Source organism: Labrus bergylta, chromosome 6 (assembly GCF_963930695.1).
Source record: "Labrus bergylta chromosome 6, fLabBer1.1, whole genome shotgun sequence".
In the NCBI taxonomy this organism is placed as follows: domain Eukaryota; kingdom Metazoa; phylum Chordata; class Actinopteri; order Labriformes; family Labridae; genus Labrus; species Labrus bergylta.
The window spans coordinates 31750215-31775288 of record NC_089200.1 but is presented as its reverse complement, the minus strand read 5'-3'; the positions used below and the strand labels follow the sequence as shown (position 1 = coordinate 31775288).

General features: G+C 44.1%; 1 protein-coding gene across 2 annotated transcripts in view; it reads right to left on the bottom strand.

Moving 5' to 3' along the window:
• Positions 1-231: 231 nt before the first annotated feature.
• Positions 232-25074, bottom strand: part of LOC109997906 (neurocan core protein) — a 109929-nt gene continuing 85086 nt past the window's right edge. For both annotated transcript variants that reach the window (XM_020652567.2, XM_065956208.1), the window contains 5 exons: positions 18614-18772; positions 15260-15342; positions 14406-14550; positions 6657-6839; positions 232-5861 (listed from right to left, as the gene is read on the bottom strand). In XM_020652567.2, the coding sequence (XP_020508223.2) occupies positions 5725-5861; positions 6657-6839; positions 14406-14550; positions 15260-15342; positions 18614-18772 (707 nt within the window). In that variant the 3' untranslated portion in view covers positions 232-5724. The remainder of the gene's footprint in view (positions 5862-6656; positions 6840-14405; positions 14551-15259; positions 15343-18613; positions 18773-25074) is intronic.

Below are 25074 nucleotides of genomic sequence, written 5' to 3'. Positions count from 1 at the left end.
CTTTCATGTATTAGTCAACATATTAAACCCTATACTGAACTCCTGGTGAGATCATTTAATAACTGGCTTTTTGAGTCCAGTAGCTCTTTATATCTGCTGGACAATATTATCTTATGGTTTCACATTTAACTGCATAATTTGATGTACGCTCATGTGCTGTCTGAAGTTTGTCATGTGCACGCTGTGTGTTTGAAATCAACTCAAATAAATAACCACTCAGGCACAGCTTGATTACAGAACCAAACAAAGATTTCCTTTAATCATCCTTCGTCTAATAAAGAACAAAATACGATAACCGAACCGACTTCATGAGAACAAACATCACTAAATATTGATTAATACATGTGGACCAGATCCACACAGACACAGATGGCTCAGTTACAGTTTTATTGGATCTGGGTTGACCGTGGGCATGAACACAAAGCGAGCTGAGAACAGAGACAAAAGAGTGATACGTTTCTGTTTGTTCGACCATCACCTCGCCTCTGGCTTTCTGGGAGATGTAGTGTGGACCAGAAAGAGTCGCTTTCTGTATTTCTGATGCAGCAGCTTCAAACAGTCGACTGTGAAACAAGGGGGGGGGGGGAGGTTTTGGATTTACTGAGGCTGTGTGAATGTGGTCCAAAGAGGCTAAGCTACAAACACATCCAGAGTTTCTATGGATTAAATAAAAGGACAAACTTCAGAGTATTTACATCACAGAGGAAAACAAGTTTTTGTCATTGGCTCAGTATTTGTGTCCTTGTCACGTTAAAAAAAAAATGTTTCCATCTTTTCCAAAAGAACAGCGATGTGGTACAAACACCTCTCAGGGTGTAGAATAAACCAACAGAGATGATGTGAAGCAGACGTCCACAGCAGCAGAAGATCAAGATCAGAGAACAAAACAAATCTCAATATAAATGATGCAGAAATCAGTGTTTGATGGGAACAATCACATGGCAGAAAACAAGGCTTTGCTTGTTCACAGAGACGCAGAGGAGTCTCACGAGCTCCGACGGTCTACCATTACCATCCAGCCGCCAGTCGACACGATTGTACCGTCAATGTCATCGACGGACTTAATGAGAACCCTAGACAGACCGCCTAATCAGGGGATCAATAGTCTGACTTTGAGCAGCTGAGGACACCAGCCTCTGTCTTTCTCATCACACAGCCTTACAAGTGAAGCGTCTCAACGCCTCTGGTTCCCGAGCGGTATAAGTTAGTTATCAACTAAACTCAAATCAAAACCTAACAATCCAGCGCTGGATAGCCTAGTGGTTATGTCGAGCGCCCCGTGTACGGACTCTGTAGTTCGAATTCAACCCCAGCCCTTTCGCTGCATGTCGCCTCCTCTCTCTCTCCTCCAAACACCTCCTGTCTCTCTTCAACTTTACTTTCTGATAAGGCAAAAAATGGCCCCGAAAAATAACACAAAACACAAAAATCTTCCTTCTAAGTATTTTCAGCTTTAAGCTAGGCATGCATGGTTTCAAGAGGCTAATGGCGCTGAAATCTTTCCAGTTCAAAGCGGAATATTTACGCCGTTGTCACTTCTCATCTGAATTGTGTAATACATGGAGGCTGAATGAGGAGGGGCAAAATGGTTTCCTCTACACTTCACTTCAATAATGCTGAGAGCTCGCTGGCAATGTGTAAGGGTAAAGACGAGAGGAGGGAACAGAGCTGTGTGTGCTCTGCGCATGTGAAGCTCCTGCAGCGTTTAAGTGCTCATCTTCAAAAACAGAACGTCTAAATGAGAGCAGGACATTACGGCGATGTTGGAGGATGACTTGGGGGGGAGGGGGGGGAACTTGAGAGTCAACTGCTCTTGAGATCAGCTCACGATATCGTGCTCTGCCTCTGGTCACTTCCTGTCAGCACCTCTGGTCACTTCCTGTCTGATTGGACTCAAAGCTGTTTGTTTTCACTTCCTGATGTTGTTTCCTCCTCTCTCTCTTCTTGCTTGTGTTCTTACTCTCTGATGTTCATCACTTTGGATAAAAGCGTCTGATAAATGAATCTTAGATTAATTAATTGTTTAAAGAGCTGTGATCTTTTTTTTAGTATTTTCAGTCCTTCGACAGCAGCGACTCGATTTCTAAGTCTGGAGACTTTTCATACAAATCATTTGTGATGTTATAGCGCTTCTGTTAAAAAGCAGAAACCTGAGTGTTGTGTTTTTTTATGGTTAAAGTAAAATGGCGTCAGTTTCATGGGCACCCCGAATTAATATCCACTGACTTCTTTGTGTCACAAATAAAAAACACACACGCTCATAAAACTTACAAAATGTGACCCAGTCGTCTCCCACTGAGAGTTTTTTAGAGACAGAGAGCACTGACACAAACACAAAGAGAATTGGATGCACTTCCCTAGAATCCCTCTGATATCTCATCTCTGCTGAACTCGGAGGACTTCAGCTGTGTGCTGCGATGCGAGTAGGAGTGACTTGGGCCACGATGAGGATCAGATGTGGAGCCGGAGACGCCGGCTACTGGCTTCAGAGATGTTCAGTACTGCGGCTCCTCGTACCCCTCAGGCTGAGCCGAGGCAGCTGGCAACAAACTCTCTGTTAAGTCACTCTGCTTCATAATTAGGAGTCACAATCATAAGGCTGCTTCTGCCCTGAGGGCTTCAGACACATCAAGGGGAGAAGAGGAGGGTGCAGGCAGAGGAGACGAGAGGAGAGATCAAAACGCAGACACACAGATATCAAATGAGGAGGAACAGTGAAGAAGAAGAATGTGTGTCAACACTTAATGAGTTACTGTTGGTGCATCGTCATAGAAACATGGAGGATGTACACCTTCTGAAACAAAGAAGGAAAAACTTCAAAGTCCAAGAGGAAGTAACCTACCGGAGCACACTTTCACCCTTAAAGAGACACACACACCCCAAACACACGTAGCCCAGCGTTTGACCAACTAGCCAGCCAACTAGCCAGCCAACTAGCAGCTTAAAATAAAAGCGCCGTGCTGGAATACATTTCACATGTTGCTAAATAATACTAAAATGACTATGTAGCTGTATTAGTGATGAACGTTTGCATTCTGTTGTTGAATTTTATTTACGTTCCGACTGGCCGTGCTAGCTAGATGCTAGCTCTTTGAACATGACCCCTGTTTTAGTCTGTTGCTAACGGGATGCTAACAGTCGGGTTAGCATGCAGTATGTACATTTTGTAAATGAATTCAGTCAGCCAATAAAAATAAGACAGAAAATCAGACCATCAGTTTAGCAGATATTTTGTTCTGACCTCGAAACCTTGATTTGTTACACCGTGTCCTAACAAGCTTGCCAGCGGTGGAAATATTTCCTCCTCTGAGTCTCTGTGTGATCGGGCCCTGAGTCTGACACCGAGCCTGCAGCAGAAAGTGTCAGACATTTTAAATGACTGTATGGATTTAGCCAATCTGGTCGCTGGTCTCGTTATAGCTCGTTTATAGCTCATAAAGAATCTTTAATATTTTATAAGCAGCTGAAAAAGCCCTCACAGGATCTTTGAATCGCTGTGAGAAAGACTTCAGTGGCAGCCTTCCCCTTCATCCGCTGCTGCTCCACACTTTCACAGCTTGACATCTCAGAAACCTCAGAACTCTGACGGCTGTGACCGCTCTCTGAGCCTCTTGTCAATCACTCTAAACCTCTCAGCAGCTGTCCGTCAAACTCCCCCTTCCCCTTGTTGTCCCGGCCCTGAGGTCCTTCAGATAATGCAGCCTCGTTCATTAGGCATGCGGTAGATTAATTAAAGTGATAAGAGAGGAGCAGGGTCACTATTCTTCTCTGTTGTCATTGTCAAGGTGAGAGGAAACAAACAAAGGCAGAGCATTAATGTGCACAGGATGGATCCTGTCACCTCGTTTGACTGAACATGGCCTGATTCTGCCTCAGAGCTCTGAGGAACGTGAAAGGCAGCTGAATGATCTCCGTCACTACAAAGCAGCTGGTGAAAATGGGTTACTTGTTGTTGACCTGCTCATAAAGAAGAAGAGTAATGAGCAGGATTAAAGAGGAACACAGCTTAAAGACGCTGGAGTGACTTTAATCCTGAAGCTCCAACCTTTTAGTGCTGGCTTTAGAATAAGACATCAATTTAAGAGCGTAGCAAAAGAGGAAAGAAAAGAGCAAAGTACTTGTTCCATCCCTCCTAATCCCATCTTCAAAGCAAGACCTGCAGCAGGAGGGTGCAAGAGGGAGAACCGTCGTACTCCTCTCCAACTTAGTATGCAGGGTTCAGCAGAACCACTTTGAGGGGGGAACTTTATCTTTAAAAATGTTAAAACACATTGTTTTGTATCTAATGTTTGCAGTGTTTTAAATGCATATTGTTATGACACTCAAAATGATAAGTTTACGATTTTATGAATACTTGGGGGGCATTAGGGTTAGGGGGGGTCAAAACTCTTAGGACACAGTGTTTGGCATTTGTTTGCTTTTCCTGATTTTATTTTGAAAATAATACTCATAGGAAATGTGTTGTTGTCAGATTATCTATCACATCACGGTGATGACCGCTGGTCCGAGGATTCCTGGCCCCAGCAGACTCCAGAACGTAAAGAATGAAATGCATTGTCATCAAAGTAAAATGGGGATCTGCTTCAACACGACTTATGACTTTTTTAATCGATAATCTTCCTGGAAAGTGGCCAGAAAAAAAAAGCTGCAGAAACATGCAGGAATGGTTTCATCCACACTGCAGAGGGAAATATTGATTGAAAGTTTTTGTCAGGCTGCACATGAAGCTGTGATGTATGTGTTCTCCTGCAGAGCGCCCTCACTGTTGATAGTGCTGTCCTATTTGGTGTCTGCTGTGACATATGAGAGGACTACAGGATCTACATATATATATAACCTGCTCCCTCTCTCACGGCGAGCTGACAGCATCATCTGTCACACATCGGATCAAAGAGGAAAAATACAAAAATACAAAAATACCCACAGCAACACAAGTTTTCAGAAGCTAAGAAGCATGCAGACTGTTGAGGACAAACCGTCGTCAGGCATACACACCTTTGTTAATTGGGGGGGGGGCATGAGATGTGATGAAACTGAGCCGAGATGTGATGTGTCTTTAATTTTCCTCTGGTTGTTCGTCATCTGATCTAAAGTAAAATGTCTCAAACTGACAAGAACACACAGCGCGAACAAGCTAATCAAAACAATTACAAACGTTTCCAAACGAAAGCAAATCAATTCAAAACCAGCTTCAGAGGAGTTTAAAAGAGAGAAACCAAAAGCAACCGAGTCAATGGATAAAGTCAGTCGTGTGTTGAACAAACAGGTCGACTCGTTTGGTTTAAATTGAGTATGTTCAGTGTCTGAAGAATGTTCAGTGCTGATAATCACTTCAGGGTAGCCCCCATGTTTCAGGTCTCTGTGGAAGAGGAACTCGGTCGAGTCAGAGACTAGAAACAGACGAGTGAAGATGAGAACGTAAAAGAAGAAAAGAGGAAGTAACTTAGAGAGTTTAAAGCAGTGTTGTTATTGTCCTTGTGATGCCTGGCAGCATGTCGGCAGGCCTCAGAGTTCACTATGATACAGATGGACTCTTAGAGCTACTGGGGGAGCTGTAGGGGGGGGGGGGGGGGTAGTGCAGGGCGGGGCGGGGGGTAAACAGTTCTGAGCTGTAAGATGTGAAGTACTGTTGGTGAATGGGGCAAGTGGAAAGAGACAGCATGGGGGGGAGAAGTTCACCAGGTTAGCAGCAGAGGAAGAAGATGAATCATGTGTTGTTTTGGTTCAGAAGTGGGTGCGGTTGTGGCCCTGCCCCGCCTTCCCTTTGTGGTGGCCTCCCTCTCTGTGGCCGTGCCTCTTGTGCTTCCTGTGCTCCCTCTGGCCCTTGTGATGGTGGCGCCGGAAACGGGAGACTCTCCGTGCTGGTGGAGCAAAAACAGAGAGGATGTGAGAGACAGTGAATGAAAAAAGAATGGCAGAAGGTTATTCAGACTTTTATCAGAGATGGATGAAAGGCTGGTTTCTGAAAAGTGATGTAAGAGACAGATGAATCCCTGACAGGCATCAGAATCATTCAGACAGACAGGAAGTGAGGTGAAACCAGGTAAAAGTGGAGGGAGTCGGGATCAAAGAGCACTGAGGGAGTCTGTCTTATCTCCCGTTCAGGAGAGTGGATGCACACTGAGCTACATCCACCCACTCACTGCCTCAGCTTCAGCTTGTTCCTGGGAGGCTCTGCCACATCAGGCTGCTCTGTCCCTCACTGCAACTTAAAGAAATGTCTACTTTAATTAACGATACACCTAACGGGAGCGAGGGGACGATTCAGGAGATGCAGACTCACATGAGAGAGACTCGTCTCTCTGCAGGCAGCAGCTCACTGATTGGGGGAGAGACTTGCTACAAACCTGCAACTCTTCAAGCTGGTTAGCAAATATTTACGTATACCAGGAACGTGTGTGCGCTCTGATGGATGTTCTCACCAGCAGGTCATATTGTTAATAAAAAGAGAGCTGCACTCGACCCTGATCAAGCTGACAGACTTGTGTTTCTGATATATAAGTCGGTCATCTTGGATCGTCAACAGGCTGTTTGGTTTGAGCCTCATTTTATGGCTGCGGTAAAATCAAGTAATGGGGGGGAATATAAATACGACCATGAGAAATGCTGCTGTCTGCTAACCCACCCTGGGAAAATCCTCTTTGTGAAAAACTCACATTTTATGCAGATGATTTTTGGCCGCTCCCACTTGCCGTTGGCACGACACCTCGCAGTGGGCACATGGCGCTGCAGGAAGCCGTCGGCACACTGGTAGCGCACCACAGAGTGGATGTCATAATGGGAACGCTGTCGGCCAATCAGGAAGGCGTTATCCACAGTGGGTGGGTCTCCACAGAGCACTGTTGGGACATAGAGAGAGAGTAGCTTGTGATTATTTTTGATTTGATATTCACATTAAGCCGAGTTTTTATGTACGGTCCAGCTGATCCCTGAAGAGAAACTGTAAGCGAGCAGCAGAGTTGATGTGAGCAGTAACTGTGAGCCGGTTTGAGGAGATGAACAGCAGAGTGACATGTGCGCTGCTCTTGGATCATCTGCAGGGGTTTGATTGCACATGCAGAAACAATATAATGAGTGTCCTTGATTGAAATGTCAGGATTGTTTTTCAACTCACAGCACAGACGTGAAAATGTGGACAAAGCTTTGCAGGACAGCGTGTCCGTCAGTGAGAAGGTGGTTGTCAAAGTAACGCTGACACATAAAGAAATGTTTACACAGGCTGAGATGGAGAGAGGGCTGACACTCTGGTCTGAGACTGACAGGACGGACGAACCTCAGGGAGACACAATTTCACAGATTCTTGAACTTTCCTGTCAGAGGGCGCCGGTCTCCCCGAGGAGACAGCAGGTGAGTGTGTAGTACCTCTGAGAGTCCCTAGGGGGCAGTGCTGTGATTGAATAACAACAGCTGTCTCTGCAATATGTCAAGATTCTGAGTCGGCACTTTGAATTGCACTTCCATCTACAATAACCTTTGACTTAAAAGATTTTATAAGCTTTTATTACTCGCTCCAGTAAACGGCTGATTACCTCATGATGAAAAAGTGAGTGGTGAAAGATGCTCTCTTGTTAGTTTTAAAGTGCTTTTATCTTTTTTTCTGAGAGCTCCTTCAGTTAATTAAAACGCCCAAAGCATTTATTCTAAGGTCACATACAATTTCTCTAACCCTAATATGTGTCTCTAGTCTGTCTACAAACCAGAGGTGGGACAAAGTCATTGCTTTGCAAGTCACAAGTAAGTCTCAAGTCTTTGGTCTCAAGTCCTGAGTCAAGTCCCAAGTAAAGACAGGCAAGTCTCAAGTTGAGTCAAAAGTCCTAACCTTTGAATTTCGAGTCTTGAACAAGTCATTACCTCTCTTCACCAAATTAAATGCCATTTTAACAGTGTAATAATTTTTTACAGTAACACAAATCATGATTGCTTATATGATTTTATTTAGCCTACTTCTTAAAATAAAATGAGCACAGCCATGAGCAGCTGTAAACACGGGTTCACAAGGTCACAGAAGAACTACAAGATCAGAGGAGAGAACTACAAGATCAGAGGAGAGAACTACAAGATCACAGCAGAACTACAAGATCACAGGAGAACTACAAGATCACAGGAGAACTACAAGATCACAGAACTACAAGATCACATGAGAACTACAAGATGACAAGAGAACTACAAGATCACATGAGAACTACAAGATCACAGGGGAACTAAAAGATCACAGGAGAATTACAAGATCACATGAGAACTACAAGATCACATGAGAACTACAAGATGACAAGAGAACTACAAGATCACAAGAGAACTACAAGATCACAGGGGAACTAAAAGATCACAGGAGAACTACAAGATCACAGAACTACAAGATCACATGAGAACTACAAGATGACAAGAGAACTACAAGATCACAAGAGAACTACAAGAGCACATGAGAACTACAAGATCACAGGGGAACTAAAAGATCACAGGAGAATTACAAGATCACATGAGAACTACAAGATCACAGGAGAACTACAAGATCACAGGAGAACTACAAGATCACAGGAGAACTACAACAGCACTACAAGATCACATTATTATTTTGAAATTCACTGAACGCTCTGTGCGTTTCCTTGTCTAACGTCCTGTCGATCTATTCTTTAGCTTGATGCGTGCTTGCAGCAAGCTCCGTCTAAAATAGACTTGAAGTGTAAATGAACCTGAGCAGGGCAGACGCTGAGACGGACCTCTGTACGTCATGTGGAAACAGGGGCATTGACTAGAGCAGCAGCGAGCGGCAGCGAATGGTGCGACTGTGCGTGCACTTCCTCTACTTATAATTTGTCAGTGTTTAACAAACGTCTTTCTGGGACAACAATTAGTAAGTAACAATAACTAAATGGACGTTCTGTTGGAGGTTTCCCTTTAATGTTCGTCCCTTAATGGGATTCAAACACTTGAAAGCATTCACGAGAGGACCAATCAGCCAACAAATCCTTTTTGATCCCTAATCTTTGTCCTCTGCCTCTCTAATGACTTTATCTCTGATTAAAGTTTTAATTCCACACTTTATTTATTTGTTGTGGATAAAAAGATGCAAACTTCCTTTTCTCGTCTACTATCAGTGACTCAGCACTAATGGAAGGTTCAGGGTTTCCCACCTTTACACCCTGAATGATTTCTCTCAGAGGAGGAAAACAAGGTGAGAATGAAGCGAAGCAGGGAGAGATGAAACTCAAACAGAGAGCTGCTACAGACTCAACAGAACTCTCAAAGAAAGAGCTGCAGGGCTGCTTCTCTAACTGTTAGGCAGTGACTTTCAAAATAAAACACAAGTCTGATTTCCTGAATATGAAAAACCAAAAGTTCAGCCACTACACACAGCATTGTGTGTGTGTCTGTTTTTGTGTTTTAAGCAGATGTCAATAATGTTCGTATAATAATGTCTTACATGGTTAATCGGGCTGTCACTTTTCCTAAAGATCTACTTCTAACGATTTTAGAATACCACACAGTAATGTTTCATTACTTCATTTAACCGTATCCATAATGAGGATAAAACCAAAAGGACCAACACCGGAGACAAGAAATACAAAATAAAACAGGAAACACTAAAGATACAGAGAACTTAAGGCAACAGTAACAATTAGTGCTGCCACTTTTTCATAAAAGCAACTTCGAACAAATTTCGGCCAACTTATTTTAAATACGGTTATTCACCAGAAACAAAAATCTGTCAGCTTGATTAGGGTCGAGTGCAGCTCGCTTTTTATTTACAATATGACCTGCTGAAGAGAACAACCATTCAGAGCGCATACACGTTAAACAGATATTTGCAAGCCAGCTTGGAGAGTTGCAAGTTTTTAGCGACCCTGTGTCTCTCAACCAATCAGTGAGCTGCTGTCTGCAGAGAGACGAGTCTCCCTCATGTGAGTCTGCATCATGTACGTTTACATCTCCTGAATCGCCCCGCTACAACGTTACTGTTTTCATTTACTGAGGTCAAGAGGTCATGTAATGGTCAAGTCACACTGAGAGCGCCCTCTGCTGGCTCTAACTGTAAACTACTTCAGACGGTGTACTAGTTTGTTTATCAAGATAATCTTCACAAATGAAGCTGAAAAGCAATGAAAGTCAAAAGCTAATGCTAGGCTATAAAGGAACGACATCACGTCCACCGACTTCAACGTCAGCTCCACGAAGCTTCCAACCAGACGAGGTTCCATGTTCGGCGAGATGACGTTTAATGTTACCGACAAACTCTGCAGTCCTAGTTAGCTACTTGTTAGCAAACACCTTTTGTAAAACGTTGGTAAGAAGCTCCAAAATTCACAAGTGGGACACACCCAGATGTATTTTAAGTCGTATAATTGAAAATGTTTTCAAAAATCCTGTAGACTTCAAAACGATGGAACAGGAAGTACTTAACTTCTAATTTATTTCAAGTGGGCGAGAGAACCGGTTCAGATAGAAATGATTCTATCTGAGCTGAAAAGCCTCTGCATGTTTCTAATACGGTCACATTCAGAAGTGTATAAGAGGGGTAAAGGTAAATGAGATCAGGTTTCAGATTTAGATTATTGTGACGAGTATCAGAAACAGTCTTCAGCCTCTGAGCCCCTCTAGTCTGGTCTGGATAAACCCAAAACAGAACGAGTAAATGTCCTGAAATGATTCCAATATTTTGAAGGGTTATGCACAGACCCTGTGACACACTCAGATGACGCAGGGATTATTACTCCCCTGATGGCCATCCTGCACTCATTTTGTGTTAACATGACCTAAACTAGTATAAAAAACACTCAAAAATCTAAACTGAACTCAGCATCGGTGTGACCCCTGAACCTGTTCCCCCGGAGACAAGGTGGTCGTAGCGTGGCGTTCTGTGTGTGAGTGACAGACGCAGGGTGTTTTCTAACATCCAGTCTGTCTGCAGCACCTCGGTTTAGTGGCAGTCGGAGCTGAATGAGAGGAGAGTGTCTCCTTTATCTTCTATGTCTGTGAGACGTTTTTACAGCTGCTCCAGTTTAAAAAAACAAACATCTTAATGTCGTCTGTTTTCCTCCTCACCAGCTCACCAACTGAAAGTGAGCGCTCATCCTTCAGCTTTGACCCCCAAGCATGTTAAATACATCCACCATCTTGTTTCTGACCGGTGTTTGCAGCCCGTTTTGAGACAACCTAGGGGTGTGTTCGAATTGTCCCTCCTATCCCCTTTCACTATCCACTTTACCTTAACCCTGGGGAAAACGTCATGAGGTTAAAGAAAGATGTTAGGAGAATTCATAAAGGACTTAGGGAAAGGTGATCTCATTGCTCTGACTATCTGTCCACATTTCCACTAGGCCACGTGATTAAATGTGACGGGCCGGCGGAGGTTAATGACGTGGGTCTGCCGTGGTGAAACTACAACGTTCTGAAAAAGCTGAAAGTGAGCGCTCATCCTTCAGCTTTGACCCCCAAGCAGTACATGTATGTTAATTACATCCACCATCTTGTTTCTGACCGGGTGTTTGCAGCCCAGTTTGAGACAACCTACAGGTCAGAGGCCCGGTGGTTGGGGGCCATTCCTTTAGCAGACAGTTAATCATCCAACCCACACTTCCTCAGGCAACGAGCACATCCTCACAAACATCCAGCCTGATTTAATATGAATGAAAAGGTATTTCCCTCACAATCGTGGCGTTGCACCACCTTTGATGCTCACTGTCACAAGTCCCCAGCATGCAGCTCTGCTCTGACCATAATGAGTCAGATTTAATCTCCGCCATCTTTTCATCTCCTCCTCTCTCCACCCCGTCAGCCTCTGAGTAAACTCATGTAATGTCTTTTCTTATCAGCTCCATGCTGTGTGTTCTCCGTCTGCTCTCTACAGCTCACAGATCATGTGACCTGTTGGTCTGCTCATCAGCAGTGAACAGGTGATAACAACAACATGTCAGCTTAGTGGACATCTTCATCAGTCCTCCAGGGACCATCAGGGTGACGGACAGACGTGTCATGTTGGTGATTGATATCATGTAGCTGTGAGGAGGTAAGGCTGTCAATTTTAAGGTCTCAGTTTGAGGCGTTTACACCTGCACAAATCTCCTGAAAAACTTCATGATATGTTCATGCTAAGCATCATGTATGAACACAAACATCTGAAAGTTTCTCTCTTCACCCGGAGTTTTTCCTCCAGCCTCCTTGTATTTATTCTGCAGAAAGTCAGAGTGATCTGATGTGAGAACACAGCAGGATATAATCAGGAGAATTCACCTGGAGCCAGTGGGAGGGGGTGGTGACCTTTATTCCCTGTGATCACTGCACGACCATAGACTGTCTGCACGCCACCTCTACCATCTCTGTGCTCTAATGAACCTCCTGCTGCATGTTTCCTGTTCTCCAGTATGTTCTTCTCCACTCTTTAGTTTACATTGAGATTCTCTTCAACTACACATAGCATTGATACAAATACACATATTCTCATTATAGCGTCATATAGAGGACTTGTGTGCTACTTCCACATCGTTCTTCTATCAGGGATAGTCTCCTGCTGTGAGGTGCATGTGTGAACAACCAGATCAGGAGAATATCTGGAGCAGTCTTCCCAGACTATCTAGATATTTTCAGGAGTGCAGATGTGAAAACGGCAGTGATAGTTGTTCTATTTCATAAAGCACAGGGTTTCTTTAACCCACTTAGTATGAGAGGGTGGATGAAGGCTCTTCCATTGCATCAAAACAGCACGCCACGCTAGTAAATTAAGAAAAGCTACAAGGTCAGCAAAATGAGAGGGCACTGCATGGTCAGTATGTTGTCATCTTGTTTCAGTGTTAAGTAATTCATGTTAGCGATGAACAGATTAAATGAACACTTATCTCCTATCGACCAACAAGGTGCCCCCCTGCACAGCCCAACTGCGTTCTCAGGGGCCGGTCGGTTGCAGGAACAAACCGTGGCACACTGAAAATGACTTTACTGTCACTTTATAGCGTGTTAACAAAAAATGTGGAAATGCTTCAAGAATTTGTGTATCATCTTTATCTCTTTTATATTTATTCTACTCATCTCCTATCATCCTAACTCTTAAAAGTGAAGGACTCTAACTTCACAGTTTGATCAATAAAAAGTTAGAAAGCTTGTCACACAGCTCAGGGTCTCTTGAGTCTCATCCGTGCTTTTAATAAATATGTCTTTGTTGCATTGCTCATAAGTCTGACCTGTATGCAAATGTGCTGTAAAAATAAGCTCTAATGGGCTCTCTCAGAGGGGAATGTGATGGTCGGACTCCGGCTCAGAGCAGCTGCAACAGGGAACACAGAGGAGCCAACAATGTAAATACTGGAACGTCTCCAGCGTGGGTTGAGGTTTTCTCTGCCTCAGGAAATGCTCCACCTCATTTCAAAAAGAGCGTTTGGCAGAGCTGTGACATGAGAGGTACGTGGAGGGCTTTTTAAAGACGAGCTGGAGGAAGAAACGAGGACAGAGGGAAGAGGTTTAGAGCTAATCTCTGCAGAGAACCACATTTAATATAAATGCTGTCTATGCTGTAACACAATGAGGCCTCATGCTGTCTATGCTGTAACACAATGAGGCTTCATGCTGTCTGTACTGTAACACAACAAGGCCTCATGCTGTCTGTGCTGTAACACAACGAGGCTGTAACACAACGAGGCTTCATGCTGTCTGTACTGTAACACAATGAGGCCTCATGCTGTCTGTACTGTAACACAATGAGGCTGTAACACAACGAGGCTGTAACACAACGAGGCCTCATGCTGTCTGTGCTGTAACACAATGAGGCTGTAACACAACGAGGCTTCATGCTGTCTGTGCTGTAACACAACGAGGCTTCCTGCTGTCTGTGCTGTAACACAACGAGGCCTCATGCTGTCTGTGCTGTAACACAACAAGGCTTCATGCTGTCTGTGCTGTAACACAACGAGGCTTCATGCTGTCTGTGCTGTAACACAACGAGGCTGTAACACAACGAGGCTTCCTGCTGTCTGTGCTGTAACACAATGAGGCTGTAACACAACGAGGCTGTAACACAATGAGGCCTCATACTGTCTGTGCTGTAACACAATGAGGCTTCATGCTGTCTGTGCTGTAACATTCCCTCTCTGGCCTGCACTCTCACTGCTCCAGGACTAAACGGGTCTGAGCATGGTTATCTCTAGTAACGTTGTAATATAACACATGAATGGCTTCATGTACCGTGCTGAAAGTGGAAGGAAATGTACGGAGCTTGAGCACTGATCCGAGCACTCACACTGGTCAAACGAACTGGACTTTGAGGGTTTGCCCTTACTGTCTCCTTATTTCTTTTTTTCAGCCTTCTCCATCCAGCTTCTCTGCCTCCTCACCATCCTGTCAGTCCTTTTATTCACTTTCTGAAGTGTCTATAACCACATGCAGGTATCTCCTCTCCTCCTCCACCTGGTTGCTCTCACCTGTCCCCTTCTTGCAGACGTAGGGCAGGTTGTAGTTGCAGGGCACATCGTTCCATTTGCCATTCTCGTGAGCGATCATCACCACACAGTCTTCTCCTCCAGCGAAGAAGTTGTCAGGCTGGTTCTCACGCCAGTTCTCATATTGCTGCACAGACACAAACACAGAAGCAGACGCACTGTGAGAGAAATAAAAACCACCAGAAGTTTTTAAACTTCAAGCATCATAATGATTCTAAACACCAATCAGTGATCACGTCCACTTTCTCACAATCATAAGCCGTTTCTGATCCTCTTTCGTTCATCATCATCCTACCTCTAAATAGTAAAGCTGCATACCTGTGACAAGCTGTCATTATCAGAGGAAGAGACAAACTACTGATGATTATCTCAAGGTCAAAAGTCAAAGACAATATTTAGCTGGAAACACGTTGGGTTAATAAATATTTCTCCTCTTAGCAAACTGTAATTCAGGATATTTCCAGCTGTGACACTGAGCTCTTTTTCCAACAGTTTGTCTGTGACTTTAAACTTCACTATTCAACATCTGACTGAGACACTGAACACTCACTGACATAATTCCATTTCCTGTTTAATTTTGTCTCTTTCTTACTTCCTGTTGTTAGTTTCCCTTGTGTGTATTTCTTTAACTTTAGTCTTACTGTTTCCTGTTTTATTTTGTAGTTCTTATCCACGTGTTTCTCTATATCCTGTGTGTATCGGTTCCAGGGCTGTCGTTTTTTTATTCATTTATTCAAACCTGGGGGAGAAAGTTTCACATTCAATCTGGAATGAGCCGTTAAAGTTCTAAACATTCAGTCTATCAGCACATCGCGACACACTCGGCCGGTTCTCACCAGCTCCATCTTGTCGGTCCACTGAAAGTCGTCCTCCACTGTGCGATCATTCAAGCCGATCCAGGTGTTGTCATGGCTCAGACCTGAGGGAGAGAAATACAGGCAAAGAAAACAGAGACAAAGAGGAAGTAACCAATAAACTACTATTTTGCAGGTATGATGAGGACTAATCAAAAACATGAAGCCCTCGTTTGTTAGGACAAATTAACTGTTGCAAAAAATCTGGAGTAACAAGAGGAGGTACATTTAAGGAGCGCAAGTCCTAGATAGAACAAGAGAAAAACAATGTTTGCTTTCATTCTAAGTCTTTTAACATTGTACAACTGGCACCACAGGTCAGTCACCCTAGACCCGCTAAACTGACCTTAACGTTTTGGACACCCCTCGGTTTGTCAGATATGAGAGCAGTTATCAGGTCAACAGGTGTTGCAGCGATGGAAGCGGTCAAGAGAAGTGGTTCAGATAGAAGTGATTGTACCCGACCTAAAAAGCCTCTGCATGTTTCTAATAAGCTCCACGAGCAGAAACGTGCTCAAACTAGGATCAATATTGGAGATGCTTTTGAAAAATGGAGAGAGGTTAGAACACAGAAAGGTTTACAGACCCATGCAGAGCTGGATAAACACTGAAGCTTCAGAGTCCACCACATGGTGACCTGTGTGAGCATTCACTCTAGAGAGGGGGGGGGGGACAGCTCTCTACAATGTTTAGAGTTTAGACTACAGTACCCATTTTAAACACTAGGGGCCAGATTTACTAAAGGTTTGCGTGTCTTAAAACGTGTGCAAACTTGATACCACCAGCAAAAAAGTGCTATCTGATCTACTAACAGCGTGCAGTAAGGATTGCGTCTTTCAAATGAGCAAAACAACACACATTATCCTTTTAGTACATTTGCCTTAATGAATATGCAATATGGGGCATTTCTGCCCTAACGTGCAAAATACTGGGAGGAGAAAATGAAAACAAGTTAAGTTAGTACACGCATTGTGATTTACCAAACCTGACAAACATAGCGGTGATTGTGACGGTGTCTGTATTTAACATCTTTGAAAGGAACGTGCTAATCCAGGAGACCAGTGTTACACACAACAGGCTTCTGTTATTGTAGTTAGGAGGAGACATAGGCACAACAAAAGAAGGCATAAAGATTGCATTTTTCCCCACGTGTTTACATGTTTCAAATGACAGAAAAATAAATGGCATGCATTTATTTTTTAATTTGATTCAATATTCTAATCGTAAAGGAAGAGAAACACCATGATTAAACTACAGGCTATTGTTGCCAAAGCTTACAGCCAAAGAAAACTGAACATTCACAGCCTCTGCATTCTATAGAATTTCAACATTGACATTTATGTCGTCCTATTTCCCTCTTTTCACCAACATTATATTTTAAACAGGGATTTCCTTTTTCTCTGGTCCCTCGTCTCTCCCCCAGCTCGCCCCCTCTGGTGCGCTCCTCTCCATAATGCGCTCGTCTCCTCCCTCTAAAGCTGCTGCTACTCTGTAGGAGGCTTGAATTGGGGGACCTCACCACTGTTTGTACCCCCGTCTTCAATACCTCTTTCCAAGGCATTTATGTCTAATCAGACACAGTGCTGGCCAGCTGTCTGGTGCGCAACAACGGCCCGAGTGTAGAGTGCCCGGTCCACAGAAGACACAGGTCGCACCTCCTGCGCAATGTATGACAATTCATTCTTAAGATGAAGGGACGAAAAGAGAGGCCCTGTTTAATGCTGATGTCTTCTTATAACCAAAATTTTCTTTGTAATATTCAGATTTATATCCTATAACTCAAAAGTATTGTGCCTTTATTTGCCTCTCCCACTAATACCTATTTTGCGCTTGCAGTCATCCTGCTTTCTCTCCGTGATGTAAACCAGTAGAACACGCAAAAGCCTAACTTAAATAGTACCACCTCCACAAGGTTTGCACCTGGTGTCATTCACGCAAATGTTCTTAGTAGATCACCCGCAAAACGCCCACCAACCAAACGTGCAAACTTTTGGTGTGAACACAATTTAGTACTCTTTAATTGGGAGCTTAGTAAATCTGGCCCTAGGTGTCCTTTGAACTATTAGATTGCTCATTGTTACATGTCGGTGTTCTTTGTGCAACAAGGTCTGAACTTGAGGCCTGACTCAGTTTCAACAGCAGCAGAAAAGCAGTCAGAGATCTTCCCTCTGGTGTCAGCTGAAACAGGAAGAACGTAGTTTGACTGTTTTTTTCTGATTCTGAAGCAGAGATGAGATTTCTGTTTGGTTTTCTGTGTGAAACAGAAACATCACTAAGGTTGTGTTGGGATAATCTAATTTGTGTCTGTGTGTGTACGTCTCTGTGCAGGGTCTTACAGGCATGTGTGTGTACATACAAGATTTCAATGATGGTGTAATTAACTTCATTACCAGGCCCATTGATCGTCCTAATGGATCTGATCTCCTTACTGCTGGGTGGAGAAATATTCTGGCTAATTAAACACACTTTTTGATAACTGTAACTGTATAGAAGAGGGATGGGAGTCACTTCCTGGCATCTGTCTGAGACAGAAGTTGGATTCAGGTTTACCGGGTTCCTCTGCTGAGGATCTGGACTCATTAAAACACATGAGGCTGTGGAGCTCTGGCAGAGGGCTGAAAGCTGAGAAGGAGATGAAGGTTTATCAATGCACAAAGACAGACTGTATGGACGACTCATCTAGTGTTTAAAATGGGTACTGCAGTCTAAATTCAGAGAGCTGTCTCTCCCCCCCTCCCTCTCTAGAGTGGATGCTCACACAGGTTGCCATGTGGTGGACACTGAAGCTTCAGTGTTTATCCAGCTCTGCATGGGTCTGTAAACCTTTCTGTGTTCTAACCTCTCTCCATTTTTCAAAAGCATCTCCAATATTGATCCTAGTTTGAGCACGTTTCTGAAACATGCAGAGGCTTTTTAGGTCGGGTACAATCACTTCTATCTGAACCACTTCTCTTGCCCGCTTCCATCGCTGCAACACCTGTTGACCTGATAACTGCTCTCATATCTGACAAACCGAGGGGAGTCCAAAACAACAGAGAGAATAAGCACATTGTCTTCTTAAGTTGGTCTTTTTTCTTTTGCTTTACCTATATGATGTGCGCAAAATGACCACTGTTCCTAAACAATAGTCTATTTGTTCAAGCATCATCTTCATACTGTTGTCTGACACTTATAACAACATCATGAGGCTACCATTGGCTGAAACAAATGCCTATGACAGATGCATTGCAGCCCATGTAGCGGACCACATGTGTGCGTCTAGGGGAGGGTTCAGGGGGCCTCCCAGATTTAGTGCCCAGGGGTTCTCTGCATTCTTACTCTGCACCCTTCACCCACCTCTGATGAAGTTCTGCTCGGGCAGGCTGTGGATGCTGGCCAGGTGTCCGCTGTGCTCCCTGCAATCCTTCTCGGCATCCTCCCAGGTGTGTCGCCGGCTGAAGTACCTGTAGCAGTGGCCGTGGTACTTCCTCCAGGTGTGCTCGCAGCCCTCAGTGTCTGGGAACAAAAGGAGAAAAACAACAGTATTTATAAAAAATCCATGTGGAAAGATAAATGTAGGTTTCTTTAACAGTTGCCACATCCAGAGGAAGGAGAAGGAGGATTAGGATTAAAAACAGATATAACTTCAGTAGAAGTTCTTTTTTGTATCCACGCCCTCGTATCCCTCCTCCCTCTGTCCCTCGTCTCCTTTTTTTCTCGTTCTAAAATTCCTTTTGTGAATCTCCTCTCTGCCTCTTTCCATTCATCTTGGATTTAACTTTAAACCCCACAGCAGAGGCAAACTGGTGATGAAGTTCGGGCCGGTGCAAAGGCGTTATAATCTATTCAAATGACAACCACCCTTAGAAATAGCTTCCACTGTGCCAGCTTGGCAATGAAGCCCTGTCACAGTCCTGTCAGCATACTGCTCTCCCTTCATCCCTCCCTCCTCTCTCCCCTCCATCTTTGCCCTCACATCTCTAGTGTTTCACTCCTCATCTGTCTGAAGGTTAGCCGTGTTACTGTGAACTTCACATTTCAAGTGTGACGTGCGTCGCTTGTAATGTGCAAATGTGTGTTTTTCTTGAACTGCTAAAATGGATGTATATGTTGATGTGGTTCAGGCTCAATCTGTCAGCAAAGCCACCACCAGTTTCCCCCCTCCCCCCTCCCCCCTGCAGTGTCTGAATCAGGGAAAAGACCTCTGCTTTTTCCTCCCACAAATCTGAAGCGACACCAGTAAATTGGGTGGTGTAAATTGGGCCGTATGGGGCCCTGCTTAGTATGCAGAGAGACGCAGTCTTCACAGTGGAAAGAAGAGGAGAGTCCATTATGAAAGCCCTTCTGTACTCTATCATGAAATAAGGGCCTTGAAACCTTCAAACTGCATTTAGAGTGTCCGTTTCTTTCATCCTCTGAAGCCTCCTTCATTCACTTTGTTGTTGAGGAACAATGCCTTAAAGTGCATGACGCTATTTCACCAAACACAATGAACGCACTCGTAGCAATGCTGCATCCTCAAGTGAAGCCGAATTATAAAACCTTATCATCAAAATTCTATTTAAAAGATGATTGTTTCCCTGTAGTCGACATAAAGACCGCATGAGTCAAAAACAAATAAACAGACATGCATGTTGTCTGCAGAAAGAGAGAGAAATAAGGAAAGAATAAAGAGCGATGTTACATGTGAGGGATTTATTTGGCCAGTCCTGCATCTGCTCCCCTAACATTTCTGGATAATTTCAGGAGGACTGAGATCCTCCTGATATGGTAGTGGACACATGCACCTCATAGCAGGAGACTATCCCTGTCAGTTCCAATTCAAATCTGACATTCAAAAACTCAGTCTCATATCTAATGCATATTATACAGTATATAACATAAACCTGTTTTCTTTGGCGCATATGTTGCAGATAAATTATGATCTTCCAACATGACTTAGTGCCATCCACAATTAAGCCCCCAGACAAGCTGTTAGGACGGTCTGTCCAGGGTCCGTTAGCGGCCTAGCTCCCTTTGCCTGTGTGTGTTCTGCATGGAGGCACAACAGAAGGAGAGAAGTGACATGAGCCGGCTTGAGCTGCGCCTATCTTGGAATAAAATGTAGAAATCCACAGTAAGAATAACAATGCTCTGCAGGCGCACCTGGCTCACAAAGGGAATGAGAGCTGACAGGGAGCGAGAACATTCGGTCTCTGTGAATCATTTATTCACTGGGTGAGGGTGCTTTACACAACACCAATGGCCACATCACAACCAATAGAAATCACTTCACAGCAGTTTACTGTGCACAGGGGTACGAGGCAAGGTCGCCCACTCTTCCAATCACATGCCGCAGCCCTCTGCCAAAAACAAGCCATCACAGGAATACAAGAAACCTGGAACATAAGATCACTCTATATGCAGACGACATCCTGCTTTATCTGAGTAACCCATCCTCATCCCTTCCTGAAATCATTTACCTCATAATCAAGGTAAATGATTTCTCCCAAATCTCTGACTACACCATCAATTGGTCATACTCCACCATCCTCCTACTGAACTTTAAAAGTTGGGATGTGGCAGCCCAAAGTACACCTCACTCTCTGCACACTGCTAACAGCACTTAAGCTGGCTCCTCACCTGAAGATTTTCAAATCTTAACCGACAGACATGAGGACAGTGTAACAGATGTTTAACATTAAAATCCTCTAAATGAACACACCAGATGACTCGGCCAGACCATGAGACCACACACCTGCCGTTTGTAGCAATGACTTCACAGGCAAGAGAAATCTGAGTTATCAAATGTGACTTCAGAAGAAAAACAAACATGGAGGACGATGGACGTGGTCAGCTGGCTTTCAGGCTGTTTGTTCTGTTTTACAGCTAAAAACGGAAAACAAGAAAACTCCTTGCTGAGAAAACAGATTATGAGAGCAGTTTGAACTCAGAGGGCAGAACAAACACCTAGCTGTGGGAGTGTCACCCACCTGGGGGAGGGGCTACTGCCCTTTGTGATGTCATGAAGGGAAAATCTCCAAACGGCCTGATTGAGCACACATTTTCTGAAAAGTGGAGCAGGCAAAAGACGGAGAGGATGGACTTTGGGGGGTTTGTAGACGGACTAGAGACACATGTTAGAGTTAGAGAAACATGGGGAAGTAGATTTTACATCATATGTGACCTTTAAAAGAGAGTAAATCTTCTAACTGACAGTCAGCTCAGCTTATGTCGCTCTTATTAAAGCATCATTTTAAAAGTGAGTTTGTTTCATAACGATTAAAAACACAAATCCCATCCCATCACATTAGGTTCCAGATATTTCAAACAGTGTTAGCCTTAGGGCTAAGCCTTGATGGATTTCACTGAGCCAGATAACTGATGGTTTACTCACAGCAGAGAATTCGACAAACACACGAGTCGACTTATCACTTCTTTACATATGAAATGAGGTTTATAACACCGAACAGAACTTAAATCCACATCAGTCACATGAAATATGACAACATGAGATGAAGAATCTTCCTGTCAACCATCTGAAGAAACCTCCTTTGCTGTGTGCTTACAGTTCAAACTTCAAGATAAAGATGCTGTAGGTCACAAACACTAACTAAAAAAGTGAATTTCTCCCTTAGTTTGTCGGTCCAAAGAACAGGAAGGTTTGTTCCAAAGGTTTGTGAGGCTGCTGGACTGCTGCCTTCCTTCTGTAACCCTTCATGACGTCTGAACATTGATTGTAGTCTTTTGTGATTTGCTACATTTATTTTACCTCCCAGGTTGTCTTTGATCAAACCTGATGACCTGGAGACAACATTTCCCACTTGCAGCCTCCTCTTTGTATAGATAGGGCTTAGAGAGAGGAGGAGGAGCTCAGTGTAGAGCCGCTACTACTTCGCCTCGAAAGGAGTCAGTTGAGGTGGTTCATGCATCTGATTAGGATCCTCCTGGACGCCTCCCTATGGAGGTTTTCAAGGCACGTCCAACTGGGAGGAGACCCGGGGTAGACCCAGAGTTCCCTGGAGGGATTATATATCCTGTCTGGCCTGGGAACACCTCAGAATCCCCCAGGAGGAGCTGAAAAAGGTTACTGGGGAGAGGGAAGTCTGGGTTGACTTACTGCACTTGCTGCCGACCCCACCCGACCTCGGATAAGAGGAAGACAGTGGATGGATGGATGAATGGATGAATGGAGCCTCCTCTTTGTGGCTCACTGGTCAGAACTATTGTCTCAACAGAGGAACTTAATGACCTTAAATGTGTCCAGTTTAACTTCCCTTTGAGGCTGTCTTTTTAGATTTAATTTCATAATGAATTTCACACTCTTGAATATGAGCAATATCTACTTCCATTCAATGGGCCGTCTCCTCTCACTCACATCTAAACAACGTTTTTTTAAAACTCTCCGTAAAGATGAGCTGAAACCAGAGTGGTGGCGAGTGGAGAAGAACATACATGGACGTGCATGGAGATGGTAGAGGTGAGGGGATCACAAGGAATAAACGTCACCACCCCCTCCCACTGGCTCCAGGTGAATTCTCCTGATTATATCCTGCTGCGTTCTCACATCAGCTCACTCTGACTTTCTGCAGAATAAATACCAAGAGGCTGGAGGAGAAACTCAGCGTTCACACATGACGCTCAGCAAGAGAATATCAGGAATTGAGCTGTCTCTGACCACGCCCCCTCTCTGGGTGTCTTGGTCTTTCTCGCTCCATGTCCTATTGTTTACGGTGAGAAGGCAGACTCAGAGGGCAGAACAAACACCTAGCTGTGGGAGTGTCACCCACCTGGGGGAGGGGTTACTGCCCTTTGTGATGTCATGAAGGGAAAATCTCCAAACGGCCTGTTTGAGCACATATTTTCTGAAAAGTGGAGCAGGCAAAAGACGGAGAGGATGGACTTTTCTCATCATTGGGGAGTTTGTAGACGGACTAGAGACACATATTAGTGTTAGGGCGCGGTCACACTGGCAATCTGTACCATGCTGTACTCAAGCACGATTGGCCCACCGCTGCGCCATTCCCACGCTGGCCAGCACGGCCCGCGGTCATACTGGCCAGGAATAACTGTGCATAAAAGCACGATTACCTCTTGTACATGACGTCATAATACAACACATGCATGCTTTATGTTATTATGAAGCGTGCTCAGTTTACAAACAGGCGGACGAGAGAGAGAGAGAGAGAAAAATAGACGCGCAGTCGAGTCCACACGGACGCCCGCACATCAGAGAACAACACAGAGAACATGACAGCTACTTTGTGTCTTATATTGTTTCATTTTAGTCAGATACAGACATGAAACTCTGGATTTCTCCATAATGAAGACTGTCAGTGTTGTTTACCCGCGTGCTTGTGGTAGTGCATGAAGTGTAACGTGCTGAAGCACACCTCTCCGAAGTGTGCCAAAGCCAAGGAAGTGTACCGTGCCTGAGCACGATATGGAGCGGTCACACTGGCCAAACGAACTGGACTTTAGCGTCTGCTTGGGCATGGTACGGATGGCCAGTGTGACCGCGCCCTTAGAGAATCATGGTGAAGTGGATTTTAGCATCATATGTGACCTTTAAGTAACTGTTCAATTGAAATAATTAAACAGAGAAAAATACTGAATGGGAAGAAAGATATAAAGAGAGACTGATAAGGAAAAAAAAAGTCAGGTAAATAGAGAGATGTAGAGTCAAAGAAGAAGAAACACAGACATATAAGAATAACAGACAACCCTCCCCCATACACCACCCCCCCATCTTCAACCTGTGCTGATTTCTCCTCCCACTTGCTGACTGTGAGGCTTTCAGCTCAACATCACATCAACCATTTGTATTATCAACACTTTATTAAAGTTTGTTCTTCTTCCTGTTTTCCCCTCTGTCAGACAGCAGGTTTGAATATTTGCACAGACTTGAGTGTCAAGAAAAAAAAGACCGTTCCCTTCTAGCTGACTGTTGGAGTTGTATATCAACATCACAAGTGATTTTTCATCTGCTCTGCTTTTCTAGATCCTCTGAATGATGAAACATTTCGTTTGACGGTTAGTGTTTGTGTTTGTGCTGACACTCCCTCCTCACTGTGAGACTCTGAAAGCTGACAGCTCAGTGTGCTGTTTGTAAGGGGGCTGATAACAACTATCCAGAGAGAGAGAGAGAGAGAGAGAGAGAGAGAGAGAGAAACCAGCCATTGCAGAACTGTGCAGAAACATCCTGAGAGTTCATAGACACATGACCAAGAATGCATTCAAGGCAGAACTCGGCCGATACCATTTAATCAATCAAATTCAAAAGGGTTTAATAAACACCTCCTATCCAGTGACCCCCACTCCTACCAGTACAAAGCCAGTGCCAAGAGTTGAACCCAGATGAGAGTCCCCCCAGCTGGTACTGAAGCTCCGCCCACACACACCAGGGCTTTAGGACACACACCGCACAATCTGACACAACCAAATTACCTCAAAACCAAAAGACAGTTATATCACATATTGGAAGGAAATCACCAAATCATAAAGTAAATTAGAATTCTATTTGACCCTGAACAGAGAGTACAAGCTGGCAGAGTACCTGAGCACAGTGAGGGATGTGAAACTACGGAAAACTATGACGATGTACAGACTAAGTGGCACAGCCTGACCATAGAAACAGGCCGTCAAAGACTGAACTGGTTTCTAATAGAGGCCAGGCTGTGTTCACTTTGTCATCAAGGACAAGTGGAGACACAATACTACTTCAAAAAAACAACTACCCCCTATACTCCCAAACTACACAACTACCTGCTCTACTGCCAAACTACACAACTACCTGCTCTACTGCCAAACTACACAACGACCTGCTCTACTGCCAAACT